The sequence below is a fragment of the Aquila chrysaetos genome, chromosome 3 (assembly GCF_900496995.4).
Source record: "Aquila chrysaetos chrysaetos chromosome 3, bAquChr1.4, whole genome shotgun sequence".
NCBI lineage: Eukaryota > Metazoa > Chordata > Aves > Accipitriformes > Accipitridae > Aquila > Aquila chrysaetos.
The window spans coordinates 17445475-17460481 of record NC_044006.1 but is presented as its reverse complement, the minus strand read 5'-3'; the positions used below and the strand labels follow the sequence as shown (position 1 = coordinate 17460481).

At 47.6% G+C, this 15007-nt stretch overlaps 1 protein-coding gene and 1 long non-coding RNA gene across 6 annotated transcripts in view; one reads left to right on the top strand and one right to left on the bottom strand.

Moving 5' to 3' along the window:
- Positions 1-1023: 1023 nt before the first annotated feature.
- On the bottom strand, positions 1024-3293 carry LOC115339825. Its single transcript, XR_003922845.2, has 2 exons — positions 2908-3293; positions 1024-1365 (listed from the first exon to the last, which is right to left on the bottom strand). It is a non-coding gene; the product is annotated as an uncharacterized LOC115339825 (long non-coding RNA).
- Positions 3294-3520: 227 nt separating this feature from the next.
- The window catches only part of RALGAPB (Ral GTPase activating protein non-catalytic subunit beta), a 65078-nt gene continuing 53591 nt past the window's right edge, over positions 3521-15007 (top strand). For 2 of the 5 annotated variants that reach the window (XM_030008842.2, XM_030008841.2), the window contains exons 1-3: positions 3522-3717; positions 10822-11034; positions 11721-11923. In XM_030008842.2, the coding sequence (XP_029864702.1) occupies positions 10852-11034; positions 11721-11923 (386 nt within the window). In that variant the 5' untranslated portion in view covers positions 3522-3717; positions 10822-10851. Of the gene's footprint in view, positions 3718-10821; positions 11035-11720; positions 11924-15007 lie in introns of all 5 variants that reach the window. The other 3 variants (XM_030008844.2, XM_030008843.2, XM_041122226.1) reach the window with 2 other exon arrangements.

Here is a 15007-nt window from a genome sequence, read left to right as displayed (position 1 = left end):
CCCGCAGCCACTGGGCAAGTGGCAGGTTTGGGGAGGTGGCTCCCGAGCAAGTTGTTGAGGGTTTGAATGGACGCTGCCAGCCCCAAGGTCCCAGGCATGCAGCAGCCTTTCTACCAGTGCTCCTGCCAAATTTTGCAGATCAGTTTGTCTGAAAACAGGGGTGTGTTGGGCTGCCCCCGGGGACCCCTTTGTTTTGTTAATCACTGACAGCTGGGCAGCAAGGCTGCTGCCCTACTCATGCTCCAAAGCCTCTGCCCGCTCCTCAGCACCCAAGTCCCAGAGGTGCTCATCCCATCGACCACTCCCGTGGCAAGCGGCTAGGGCCTCAACAGCTCCGCTCGCAGGAGACTCCATGCACCACCACCCCCCGGCCCTGCTGCCCGCTGCCGTGGGGGCCCCTGCACTGCTGCGCCTGCACTTGCCTTTGTGTGAGATGGAAACACTCCCACGTCTGCTGCAAGCACACCCATAACCACTGCACACAATGCGACTCCGGCTGAGCCTTTCCTTTCCCTGCCCCTTCTTTTTGGAGACAAGGGAATATTTCAGTAGGAGTAGGAGACACGGATAACTCCTTCTCCCAGCTCCCTGGGGGGGGTCAGCCAGGCCAAAAGCCATACAACAGCTACCCGTGGCTGCCTGTGGGGCCAGCTGGGTACACCAGCACTCTTTTCCCCACTGCCCTTTTTCCAGAAAGGCATTCCTGGCCACGATCCTGCCACCAACACCGAATATAAAGTGCAGTGGCTGCTGCTTGTTAGGGATCCCAGCAAGAAAGGTACTTGGGTTCTGTAAGGTATTGATTAAAAATACCTTTAAATTAAAAGACCTAGAGATAACAGGAGAAAGAAGAAAAGGTATAATCTTACATCCCTTTGGATGCTGGGAACTCCAAGTCATGCAGCATCTCATGGACCTCCAGCCAGGGCATGGCACAGAGTGCAGGGGAGGGAGAGGTTCACTGGCATTGTGGTCTTTAGGGTTTTATATGGTTTTCCCCAAAGTAAACAACTCCATTCCTCATTTCTGCAGTTGAGCAAAAGGCTGTTTAATGAAAACACACTCCTTCACTTCAAGATAAAGACAAGGACAGGCCAGTGGTGTCATCGCCAGGTGCCGAGTGGGAGCTGCCTACAGGCTTTGGTGCAATTAGCTGGCGAAGCCCATCCTGTAGCCAGGAGGTGCGTGCACCCCAGCGCAGGTCTGACAGATGGAGCTTCCCCTGCGGTACGCACAGCCCGGCCCACGCCCCTCGGGTCAGCACTTGCGTGGGTCACCAGCCCCTCAATGCCCAGCAGTGTCCCATCAGGATCAATGCGGGTGCTGGAGATGGGGATCTTCCAGCATGCTCCAGGAGCAGTCCTGCTGTGGACAGGGAAGGGGGACAGCAATCTTAACTTTTTTATACGTAAATACAGGTAACATGACAATGGTAAGGTGCATGAACCCTGTGATAAGACACCAAGAATCCAAGCAGGGCAAACTGCACTGAACTGGGGTGGCAGCGCACAGGCAGCAGCAGGCAGCCCTGAGGCCATTCTCAGTGGTTTTGAAAACCACATGTAGAGAGTGCAAAGGAAAAGAGCAGAAAGGTGGCTTGTCACGGGCTGCTGCAGATAAACGCCAAGTTCCCTTCCTCTGCCACTGTCAAGCTTAATGTAGGAGACTGGAAGGAGTGTTTGCACCTCTGATATAGCAGGCAAGGGGCTGAGAGGAAGATGGGCTCAGCAAGCAGACTGTGGTTTGGGGGGACGGGGGATCTGTGAGCCAGGTCTGCATGGTTTTAGTTGCATAATGTCTCTGCACGTGTGGTTGTTGGCTCTCTGAGCCTCTGCTTGTGCACCGAACTCCCTTTCCACTCAGCCTTCTCAGTCCTTGCTGCACATACCACCCCAGCAGCCTCACTAACACCTCTCCAGAGCACTACTTTTTTTTATTAGGCACCAGAGATTCATGGTACTATGAAGTGTTGTTCCTGCAAAGGCCCCCCTCTCCCCTCAAGGGAAAAACAGATTTACTGTGAAAGCACTGAGCAAATCTTTACTGCAAAACTCTTGCCCCTTGCTATCAGCAGCCTCCTGCGCGCAGGGTGTGTAGAAGGACAGAGGTCTTGCTGCAGGACGGGGGTACAGTTTGCCCTGTGATACATGGTGTTCCTTCAATGGATGGCAATAGAAGGGGTTAAAAATATCTTTGCAGGCTGCTGTTTCTTCGGGCTAACATTTTCCTGCTGCACTGAACAAGGAGCAGCGCAGGCAAATGCTACAGAAGGAGCCCCGGCCCCTGCGAAGCAGCCGATGAGGGAGGGATCTGCAAGAGTGGCCCGACCTCCCCAGCCGCGCACCCGCCGAAGCATTTTGCAGAGACCAGAGAATATTGCAGACGAGGTGAACATGATGTGCCCTCCGTGGGGGTATACAGCTAGCTGCACCGTGCTGTTCACCAACTGCTGCAAGTTGTGATGCTGAAACAGCCATGCTGCTGCCCTCTGGCCCGTTGAGGGGGCTTCCAGGACCCTCGCACCCTCCCTCAGCGGTCTCGGTTGCCATCTCACACAAACTGATGCCTGGCTGTGGGGCACGGGCACTGCTCCCTCCAGCGTGCCCCACGCTGCCTTTTCCCCGGCTGTGTTTGGATAGAGGTAACTCCTAACGCCGTGGCTCAGTACTTTCAGAGCCTGCAGAGAACCTCCATCAGTACTAAGGGACCGGGGCGGCAGCAAATGAGAGCAGAACGGAATAAAGCCAGCTGGCAGGGAGAGACGCAGCCCGCGGCAAGGGGGGAGCAGCGCTGGCAGGGAGAGACGCGGCCCGCGGCAAGGGGGGAGCTGGTGCTGCTCGGCGTTACCTCCCCCAGCTACGGCTGGCCCCGGCTGCAGCTGCTGGGGGTGTCAGCCGGCAGCGGTACCTGAGGAGAGGGTGAGGGCCAGCCCGGACGCCATCGCACCCCAGAGACCCCTCGGCCCCCTCAGCGGTCGGAAGAGGCGCCGGCTGCCAGGAGGGGCACGGCGCCTGCGAGGCCTCAGCTGGATGAGGCCCGGCTCTATCCCCTGCGGACGGCAGCAGCTCCTAACGCCCCGGGGGGGGGGGGGGGGGAAGCCCGGGGGCGGACAGGCCCTGCTGCCACGCCGAGGCTGCTGCCCCCGGCCCTACGTGGAGTCACGGTGAGCCCTCGCGGGGCCCTGCCCTGAGCTCAGGGGCGGCAGCGCTCAGAGAGGAGCGGGGAAAAGACAAAGGCCTCCCCGGAGCTGAGAGCAGCGAGGAGCCGCGGGCCGGCCCGTGGCGCCGGGGGCTGCAGCTCCACGGGCAGGGCTGGATAGGGCAGGCAAGGCGCGCGCGGCCCCTTTAAGAAGAGCACGGCGGCGGCGACGGGCGCGGCCGCGGGCGACCCGCGCACGCGCGCAGCCTTCCCCCGCGACTTATTCGGCGCCGCCGGCAGAGGGGGCCGCGCAGCCGGGTGGTGAGCTATGCTGCAGCGTGGCCATGCGCATGCGCAGGTGCGCCGCGGGGCCCAGCTGCCCGCCGTGCGCTTTGTGGCGCTGCCGGAAGTGGCCGCGGCGGAGTGGGGCCGAGCGGAGCGGAGCGGAGCGGGGCAAGTGCAGTGCGGAGTGGCATCTCCCCTGTGTCGCCTCGGCCGCCGCGGGCACCATGGAGCCGGCGGCCTGAGGGCGGAGCGGCCGGCCCTGCCCCGACATGCCCGCCGGGCCCTTCGGCGCAGGTAGGGTGGCCCAGGCCCTCCCGCGGCGGCGCTGCCCGCGCCCAGCCCGCTCCTGCCGCCGGCGGGGCCTGTGGCGGCGGGACGCCGCCTGGGAGCCTCCGCCGCGCTGACCTCTGCGCTGCCCGCCGCGGAGCCGGGCTGGAGCGGGCGTAAGGGAGGGGTACGCTTGCCGCCGAGGGCTTCCGTGGTCGCGTCGTGTAGCTGCTGGGGGCCCGGCTGGTACCGCGGAACCGCCGCAGGGCGGGCGAGAGCGGGCCTCGGGGCCCCGCCTCGCACCGGCCGCCGGCCCCGGGGTCCTTCGCGGCTTGTGCCCTGTCCCCGGCCGCAGGGACCGCTTCTGAGCCGCATTTGGGGTCCCCGACGCGAGCGTGAGGTGTCACCCGCGGCCGGTGAGCTCCCGCCCGCCGAATGCCGGCTCCTGCGAGCAGGAGTGCGGTCGTGAGGGAGGGAAAACTTTTTGTCGTTGTTTCCCTGCCGACTGTCTTGCAGATAATCCAGTGGTGCCTTGCGTTCCGGGCTGCAGGCCTCCCGAGCTTTGCTGTGGTTCTCCTTTCCCTTGATTATTTTTCATATGGTTTGATCTTCAGGGCCTGTGGGCAGTGAATCAGATTTCTTTTGGAAAGTGGTGAGCAGTAGCAAAAGCCCAGCAAGGCTTACTGCCCGGGTTCAGGGGACTGTCGGCTTCAGGAGATCCCTTCCTGGTTGAGCAATTTGTAGAGTTGCACAAGGAACTGGACTAAGGAAGAAGTGTGAATGTAAAATAAATCGCTGAATAAAAATTATTCTCAGTCTGGGCCAGGGAAATGCACTGTTTTGCGCTGGAGTTCATTACGTGGCTTTTAGCACAAGTGAGGGGTGTGAAAACTCAAACTCTCAGATGACCTGCCTGGAAGATAATTTTCTCAATCCTGGTTTTAAAGATGAGAATGATAGTAAGAAGCAAAGTGGTACTGATGTTTGAGTAATGAAGCTTGAAAGCAGAGTAATAGCCAAAACATACAAAATTGACTGACGTTTTTGCTTTCTTATGGCTCTGTTAATTTTCAGATGCTGCAGTATGTAATTTTTAGGCAGCTGCCTTCTCTGTGGCAGGTGCCCTGCTTCCTGCTTTGGGAAGGTTGGTGTCCAGTGGTGCTCTCGGGAACCAGAATGGTGATGGGGTCTCTGAAGTCAGTCAGTAGGGAGTGCTGGGGAGAGTGAGACCCAAGCCATGTGGCTTAAATAGCACCTTACATTTGAGACCCAGCCTTCCCTGTGTCAGATTCATATATTAACTTCTGCTACAGTTAGGTGATAAAATCAGACGGACTCATCTTCCCTGGGCAAGGGGAGCTGTGATTTTCTTCTCTTCTACTCAGGAGCACTGTGGCTGAACGGCCTGGGAAAGGATGACATGAGTTCCTATTTTTTCTGTGCCTGATCTCTTCCTGCCTTGAATCTAGACTTTTTTTTCATTTAATAGTACTCCTGACATGCATCTCCATTTATTCTTTAACAAAATACTGACTTGGCAAAATACCAACTTTCTGCTAATGTTTTTTTCAGATGGGTCTTGTGTTTGGCTCTTGCCTTTTTTAATTTTTTGCCTGCTATCTGCTCTGCCTGTTGTGCTTTACATGTTGTGTGTGCCTAGGGCAGAGCCTGGAGGGGTCTGTGTTTCTTCAGTCCTGGTGGGCTTAATATGAGAGGTGCTGAGTTAGTCTTGGCAAGATCTAAGTTGGTCTCTCCAGCAGAAGCTTGGAGGGCAGAGGGGCAGCAGTGTCAAGGTGGGGCAAGTGGGCATGTGGCAGTTGTCCATGCTCAGGATGTTGTAGGCCTCAGCTGGCTTGAAAATTGCTCATAAACTTCTTTGGTATGTGATCCAGGGAAGAGGGATTGTGGCAGGATGGCTTTTTGGCATTAATTGTCGCCTCTAGAAAGCAGATGGTAGTACTATTGGTGTAGTAGGGGTCATGTTAGAGAGGGGGATTTCTTGTTTTCTGTGTAATACTTATAAAGTATATCTACTATCCCAGAACTTTATGGTGTAGACCCTTTATGTTGATGCTTCTCTGCTTTAGGCTGTAGGAGGTCTTCAGCCTTCTTTGGGCATCTCTCTGTTGATGGTCTTTGCGTCTACTGTATTAATTATAATTGCATCCACTCTGCTTTTGTGGTTCATATAAAACCCAAGAAACACCTGTTTTTGGGACAGCTTGTCTTTGTGCTTGAAATCCTTTTGCATTTTAGGCAAATATTTCATTTTACATATGAAGCTGCTGAGTACAAAGGGCTAAGTGTTCACGTTTGCCACCAATGCTCCCCTCACCCAGCACACGCTTTCTGCAGAACTGCTTTGTACAATAATATTGGTTCTCTGACCTCTCCCCTGCACACACTCTAAAAACCCCACCTCTGCTTTAGGCTCTGAGCTCCTGCATATTCCTTCAAAGTAATTGCAGAATGTGGGTCTGTTATTTAGTTAGGTAGTTCTCATTGTCTAACTTTACTGATCCAGGAGTTTAAATATTTTGGCTGCAGCTGTTCATATTAAGTCTTTGGGGACTGGAAGTAGAACTTAAATATCTTTATTTCTGGAGTTTTCTGGGCTCATTAGTAAGTTCTTTCATGCTCACCAACCTCTGCAGTGTTTATGAACCGAGGATCTTTCATCTTAAATACTGAAACATCCATTTCCAGTGGTTTGTATGGTGATAGCTACTAAAATTACTAAGCTGAGATGGATCTGGAGGGAATATATTGAAACCCAAATTATTTACCACACAAAGGAATACTGGAGTTATGCTCAGTTTCATAGTAGATGGTAAATATTTTAACTTCACATCTCTCTGTTGTTCTGCCAGTGTTAATTTTGACAATTTCTTTCCAGATCTGTCAGTCTCTGAGAATCTGGAGATGTTTTATTTAGCGCAGCCTTCAGGAACATAAACACAACCCCTTTCCAAGCTTGAGAGTGTGTAAAACTGCTTGGTAAACTTCAGGGTTGTATTTATTCTTCTTCCTGCCTCTCCTCTTAATTAGGTTGCCTGTCATTCTGAGAGTCCTTAGTGATTTGAACCTCAGTAAGACATAGGTTTATGTGAAATATGAATATTCAGCTGGATGAAATTTAGGAGATGTTATTTGGGGCAGTGAGAGTGCTTTTTTGAAGCTGAAATGCAGAAGCATTGCAAAAACAGAAGTAAAAATCAGGGTATGCTGTTTGTGTGGTGTGACAGTTGCTTTTTTTGGTTTTCAATTTGCTATTGCTGTTTAAGTAGTTTGTGATTAATACAGCCTCTTCTGAGGGAGTGAGTCCCGCTTTTACAAAGCATTAGGTGCCTTTTGTCTAAAGCAAGTTACAGAACTGTCAGGATGTTGAATCTGTCAAAACAGAACATTGTAACAAATACAATAGCGTGGGGAGACTTACCAGCATTTTTAACTTATGTCCAATTATAAGAAGCTGCATACTAGGTGGGCTTAGCTATAGCCCAATCCTAACGGATGGCAGCAATTTCCAATTAAAATAGCAGTTGAAGTGGAGTCTTAAATGAAAAGTAACTTCTAGTCCTTGCAAATAAAAACTTCTTACTGCTAAGTGTAAGGGGTGAATAAATCAATACCCTAGGAAATCCCATCTCAAAAGGATTTTACATCTGAAGCATTACTTGTTTCAGTATTCCTTGTATATTGATAAGAATGTAGACTATAAGAATAACAGAAGATTTATGGCAAGACCAAAGGAAGTCTTGCATATTAATAAGATACAGATTTGTTCATTAAATTTACATATGAAGGTCAGGCAGCAGGCTGGGTGTATGTGGCACCAGAAGTTTTGGTTACCCTGTACTGCTGCTAAATGTCTCTTAAACATGGCATATTGTATCTATCCTGTATCTGTTACAAATGCTGCTCCTCTCAGAAGTATGGAAGGGTCACCCAAAAGAGCTTTGCATCTGTGCTTCAGTATGGTAGGGAGCTGCATGAAGGCAGGTGATTGCATCCTCCCATTGCCTTGCCCTAGTGCAATGACGGTTTTCCGAAATGCAGCAGGATTTGGGAATCCTTGTCCTCTCTGATGACTTTTGTCTTCTAGACGAGAAAGCTCTTACATAGGCACTGTGTACAATTTGCTTCTGCTATGCAACACTTCCATGCTTCTCGGAAGCCTGTTCTGGTATAAGGGCAGCCACAGTAAGTGTGCTTGCAGTTATCAGCATGCTGATAAGTTCTTGCCATGAGCTGTTAGCTGCCAGTCCTTCAGCTGGAGTGCAGCAATAGAAAGTACATGCTGCTTTATCAGTTGAAATCAGTTTATTTAAACCAACGCTCCTCAAATGGTGTTACGTACTTCTGTAATGAACTTGAGTGTCAAATGGGAGGGATGGAGAGTGCTTTCGCCCTTCCCTTGTGGTGAGCAGCAAAGCTGGGGGCAGGGGGAAGGGGCACACTGCTCTGGGGCAGTGATGTGGGCCTGAGAGAGGAAGGGGAAATCTTGCAGAGTGGTGATATTTCACTTCTGTTCCTCCTTCTTCCACTCCAAACACAAGCTGGAGGCTAAGGCAGTGTTCAGGTGGGACAGAAAGGGGAAGAAGAAGAGGCCCTGGGGGTATAGGATATGAAAGGAAAAGATATCAGTAGGGAAACCTATGTAATGAGTGACTGAAGCCATCACTAAGGATTGCGTGTCATGTTCATCTTGGGGGTTTTGTTTGTGGGTTTTTGGTTTTTTTGTGGGTTTTTTTGTTTGTTTGTTTGGTTTTGTTGTTTTTTTGTTTTGTTTTTTTTTTTAATTTTGAGTTCTCTGTGTCCCAAGAGGTAGTGGCTTAGAGGAAAACAACAGTTCCAAGACTAAGGATTTTGACTGCAGTGGCTCGTGCATTCCCCCTGCCATGGCCCACAGAGGAGAGAAAACGCCTAAAGGACGGAGAGGATATGCTTCCTGCAGACTGTGGCTGCTCTGATTAATTTGCTTTCAGATGAGCACATGTCATTGCTGCCTCAGACCAGAAGGACATCGTTTGGAAAACCAAGATCATGCTGCCTCAGCTTCCCTCCTCACTTGAAGGGAATCATCGTTTTTATGTAGGTTCTAGGTGTAAACACACACATGGGGTGTCAGCTAAATAGGCAGACCTGTTTAAATGGTGACTTGTCCCTAAGAAGGTGTGTTTCCAGGCCTGGCTTCTTGTTTGGTTTTGGGCCAAGGAATGTCTAAGGGAGGCATTCAAAACATTCCCTGTATAACTAACTGGCTTCCAAAATGTGCCAGCTAAATGTAGTTGCAAACGGTCCTCAGGGTGCCATTTGTGACAGTTTGAGCTAATCTAAGCTGTGGCTGTTGAACACTCGGTGCTTTTTATCCTGTGCCAACCCTGTTTTCCTTACTTTATTGTCCACGTGGTCACCTGGCTTAGGTAACTGATAAAAGACTGCTGGTGTTGGTGGGAGATAGCACAGTCCCAGTTCTGATGACTTAGGCTGCTGTGGTACCGCCTGCTTAAGCAGCAGTTTAAGGTTGCTGTGAGTGGGTACAAAAGCCTGCTACTGCCAGAAGGGATGCTCCTGCCACCCCTCCTGGCCATGTGTCCTCACTGCTCCTTTGTGTTGGCACCGATGTTCATCTCACCTGGGTTAGATCAGATCAGACAGCTAAAAACTGTCTCAGCAGAAAAAATGTTTGTGCTGGCTTAGCTTTCTGAATGTTTTGATGTGTAGATCAAAACAGGCAGCGCATGGCAGATCTTCCTGAGCTACCCGGTGAGACTGGATGGCAGTCCCGTGACTAGCTGCTGGCCTTGTCACACACCGTGCTTCCCTGCTGCCTGGGGCTGTTTGCTCTGGCCAGGCTCCCAAGCTTGTTCCTGTACAGCAGGTAGGTGTTGCGTATATGCTGATGGTGGAGCACGATTCATTGCTCTTGGGGCAGAAGGGCAGACCCTGCCGTGCTTCTGGACAAATGCAGGCTGAGAGTGACTGTGGAAGCATAGCTTAACTTTTTCTGCCTCTAATCTGCCTCTCTTGGTTGTGGTTTTGCAACAATACCAAAAAAACCCCAAACCCCCCAAAAGTCACCACTGCAAAAACCTGGTTAGTTTGCTGTCAGTTTGGCTGCCTGAGCTGGCTCAATCTGCAATAAAGGAAAATGCATAACTGCAGTTGTGCTGGGAGCACTGTTGAAAGGAGAACTCTGTTTCTCCTGTCTAGTTCTGAGAAAGCTACCTGGGAAATTCTCTAGTGGCTTTTCTATCCTGAATCTTTGGAACAAATCTAGATTAGGGAGTGACTCTCTGTGTGTGTATTGACTTTACAAGGATTTGAAATGCATTAGGGCTTACTCTAAGGCCTTAGGTTTGGTACCAGTATGTGATGTTATAATGAAACTATGACGTGATACTGGGTTTAAGTTAGTGATCCGCCGAGGCTCAGTCAGTCCTGAAATCACTTCAGATAAAGTATTCTCTTCATCAGTCAATCAAATTTTTCAACCACCAGTTTTGAGTAGTGCATGCTGTAGGAGAAATACTTTATGAATGTAAAAAGAGGCTGAATTTTTGTCTTCTGGGATGACTAAGATTTTCCTGAAAGTTTCCCGGTATATATTTTTAACTACTATTGAGCTGAAAAAGGGAACAAGGTGTGAATTGGAGCCATTGCTTGTATGAACAAAATACTTGTAGAACTATTCTCCGTTTAGTCAAGGTTGTCATGTAAGTAAGCGCATCTTTCCTGCAAGGATGGCACAAGCAAAAGTTGTGTGATGTGAAGTCACTTCTCAAGTTTAAGTGTCTCCAATGGGCTGCTAGGCCCTAACTGAAATGTACTGTAATCCTTCTTAAAAAACAAAACAAAACAAAAAAACCCTCACAGCTATATTTAAAAAAAACAAACAAACAACAACAACAAAAACAAACCAAACAAAACCAACAAAAACAACCCCCCCAAAACCATATTAAGGTTGAAAAACAGCTGTCGGAATCTCTTCCAGGTCTTCAAGTGTATGACACGGACACGTGCATCTTGAATTTACAAGGGTCTATATCATGGCAAACAGCCTCAGTTTTGGTAAGTCATGTCATAGACATTTCTACTAATTATATTTTTTTCTTCCTTGCCCCCCAGGTGTTATTTGGATTGTAGCATAGAGGCACTATGTACTCGGAGTGGAGATCCTTGCATCTTGTCATTCAAAATGATCAGGGGAATACCAGTGTACTTCACAGCTACCCTGAAAATGTGGGGAGAGAAGTGGCAAATGCAGTGGTGCGTCCTCTTGGACAAGCTTTAATTACATCATCTGTTGGAAGTGAGAGTTTACTAAAAACGGACAAAGAAGTAAGTGCATTTCCTTAGAGATAGTGGTTTCCTTCATGCTAGAGTAGCAACTTACTGATTTTCTATAGCCTCTTTTATTTTTCTTTCTTTAATAGTCCAAGTTTTATGAAGTATGCCATATTTTTACATTAGTAATCTTCATAACGCTACTATTAACAGCTAGTTCATAGCAACAATGTACTTCATGACCTAGTAGTAAGTGTTCATCTGAGCTAGTGTACCAGGAAGTTCAGGCTAAAGCAAAAAAAAAAACCCAAACCAAAAAACCAAACCAAACAAAAAAAAACCCCCACCAAAGAATTTAGCAGTTAACACATAAAGCCTTTCTAATTATCTTCATTTTTGAAGCAAGAATATGTGACTTTTAAAAAAAGTCTTTGTGTAGTACAAGTTTCTACTAGAATTTGAAAATCTTCCATTACATCAGCCCTTGTGTGTTCTCAAAAGTTCTCTCTACAGGTTAGACTAAAGAGATTCAGGTTTTAGAGTGATTTGCCATTTATCATAATCTTCATAATGTCATGATACACAAATTAATGACTTGGTGTTTTCTTGCAGCATATGTTAAATAGAATTGCCCGTACCACATAACTACTGTTATTTTGTTGAGTTAGAACCAATGTGCTCTGACCATTGTTTACTTGCTAATATTTATTTTTAGTAACTTCTGCTTTGTGTTTGGTTAGGTAAAATGGACTATGGAGGTGGTTTGTTATGGACTGACCCTCCCTCTGGATGGTGATACTGTGAAATACTGTGTTGATGTCTATACAGACTGGATTATGGCTCTTGTATTACCTAAGGACTCCATTCCTTTACCAGTTATTAAGGAACCAAACCTTTATGTTCAAAGCATTCTCAAACATCTCCAAAATCTCTTTGTACCGAGGTGAGTGTTAGGTCTGGGATGCTTAGGAGGCACAGGAGTTCGAACCTTTAGTCAGCAGGTAACCTGTCAAAGAGGCCTGATGGGCTGTGGAGGCTCTTGATTAAAATAAGACTGCTATCATTGCAAAGTTAGGAGGAAGGTATCTTTCCAAACCTGTTTTGTAATTTTCAGTAGCAAATTGAGTTGTTGCTGCTGTGTTTAGGAATGTTTACTGTTCTAAGAACTTCAAGAACCATCTCTGTTAGATGACTGGAGGGTGGGGGAGAGGTTAAGTAGCATCACTGTGTGACTGTGTGCTTGGTATTGTGTAAAACTGAGATAACTAAGAGCACATCATGGTAATCCCATGCTTTGTTTACTCAATACTTGACACATTTCTGATGCGCTGGAGGATCTTGCAGGAAGTGGCTGCTTTGTGCCTGCATCTTGCTGCCTGTTAAATGGGCATAATCATGCTGTCTTTTGCTCGTAGTTTCAAAAGAATCCTGCAGAGGAGTGCTTGCTATCTGACAATGTGGTGTTACACAAGACATCCTTGGATGATAATGTTGAGATACACATGCTTATAGGTCTTGAACAAAGTTATGTTGTCAGAGTGCTCAAACATTATACTTTGTTTATAGTTTATGACAAGGTTACCTGCTGCTGTTGAACACACATGTTGGATAAGTAAGAGGAGATTATTTAATGGTGCCCTGTGAAACAGTACTTAAATATTAGCTACCTGAAATTACTTCAGATCAATGTTTAGTATATGTCTGTAAGTACCAGATCATCTGCTTTTATCAGTATTGATAATGTATCACTGCAAGTAATCTTCAAAGTGGTCTGCTGCACTTGGATCTCTTAACTTTACCTGAAGGCTTTGTTAATAAAGGGCTTTGAATAATAACTCATACAAATTCAGATGAGGAGTTCAATGCTATTTATTGATTGCTTCAAAGTCTACTACCTAACCTTAGTTGTCATTGCTCTTAACTTGTAGTGAAAAAGGCATTTTAATTCCTATTAAAGGATGGTCAGGGCAACGGCACAAATCTGAGGATGCTTCCAGATTAGACTTCTGCAGAAGGTTGTCTCTAAGCTTTAATACATGCAAAATAGAGTCTACTGTCTGGGAACCTTTATTCCCTTGGCACAGTAGAGAATGAATTCTTCACTAGTCCATTAAATAGTTCTTGCTATGATCCCTTGACTGCTTTCAGACCAGGGGCCCTGGCAGCAGGCAGTTCTCTGGTCCTGTTTCTTGTATGCCGTTGGTACAAGCTGCCATTCTACCCTTCTTTCCCAGCTTCATTGATGGAGCTTGATGCAGGGGTGGTAGACTGCATGTGATGGCTGTCGAACGAAATAATTAACATCCAGAGGCAGGGCTGGAAAATCATTATTTTAAACACTCCCTGCCCCCCCAGTGTAATTGTTCTATTGTTTTCTTTCAAAAGCATCTGAGATATATCTGAAACTGTTTTTTCATGGCTGCTGCTGTCAACACTTGATGTTCAAGTCCCTACTCTGTTTTCAAGAAAAAGAACTTAAAGTTCAAGTTTTGTCCTCCAGGGATCTGTGTTCAGAATTCACTCCAGCAACAGGAAGACATTCTATAATGGAAATTAAATGCAGAACTGAGTTGTGCACTCCTTGCTTGAGTGAAAGCAAAGGGTCATTCTTATGTGCCTGTGGTGGGGAAGAGGAGAATAATTTCTGGTTTTACCCAACTGATGCGGGTTGCTAGTGCTGATGGGCTCCTGTAGAATACTTACCCAGGAGTTCCTGTAGCAAGCTGCATTGAACTATTTCCTGGAGAAAATCTGTTCTTGTGTTGAAAATACTAAGCCTTTCATATAAGCCTATGTCCTATGGAGGGTTGTGATTAAAATAGCTTCCTTCCTCATCCTGTTTTCCTGGAAACAATGTAGCTGTTGGTTTGGCTGCCTTAAAAATAGTGGCCTGGGGTTGGGGAGAGCGTTTCAGACCTTGAGGAGGATGTATGGTTGAGGTGTGAAATGCAGCAGCCTGAAGTGAGCAGTTCAACTTAAATAGCATCTCAGGAACATGTATACACCAAATGCAAAGCACTTGTGTATAAATCATTCTAGTTTCAGTGCTCAGCTGAATCAAATGTTTACATGCACAGTCCTTGAAATAGTGTGGTGCTGAAAAATAAGAACAGTGAAAGATGGGTGAGTCAAGTTGCCTTTCCTCTCTCTGCCGGACTGACTAGAGAGAGGGTGCTTGCATCCTTCCCCCCAGCACTGACCTTCCGTCCACTCCAATGAAATAACCACTTCTTTTCTTGATGTATTTGAGCAGTCCCCAGGCAACCCCCAGGCTTTCTGTCTCTAGCAACCCTACAATATTCAGGAAGCCTTGCAGATTACTTAACCAGTAGTGGTAGTTACTGCTGTCAGATGAAGTTCCAATGCAGCAAACTCTTGTTGGAAGCACAGAAAGAAAATATGAGAACTCTTTCGCCCTGCCTCCCCTCCCCAGGAGATTGAGGTGTAGATACCAGGGTCTTCTGTGCAACTAAAATGTCTGGAATTGCTTAGAGAGACCATGAAACATGTGACTGTCCAACTGTAATAGACACTTTTTTGTAATAACTTCTGCTTCTCATATGAAATCATGAGAACAATTCTTGTTGCAAAGGAGTGTGGGAACCAAAAGACCAGGTTCTGTAGAAATCTAGACATTAATCTGCAAAATGCTGCAACCAAAGTTTGGCATTCATTTGACTTTGTGGATAAGAGGAGCTGATAGATGGACAGGGACTTTAGAGTTGCCTTTACCAGATTAGTTCAGAAATATCCCATTAGTCATCTTGCATATGGAGCTCTTACATGTAAGCCCCCTTTTTATAGATTCCTTAAATTATTAAGGAAACAAGTCTTGAAACAGGCTTTGAAACTTCAAGCCTATCAAGATTAAGGATATAATTTGATTAAGTATCTACTCTGTTGCTCATGGAAAAAACAGTGCTATAACCAAGGTGGGGCTTACTGGTCCCAAGCTTTGTTGTTCTATGGAGACTGTCTGTTAGGATCAAAGCACTAGCATCAAGCAACCTGCTGAAGTCCTGAACTG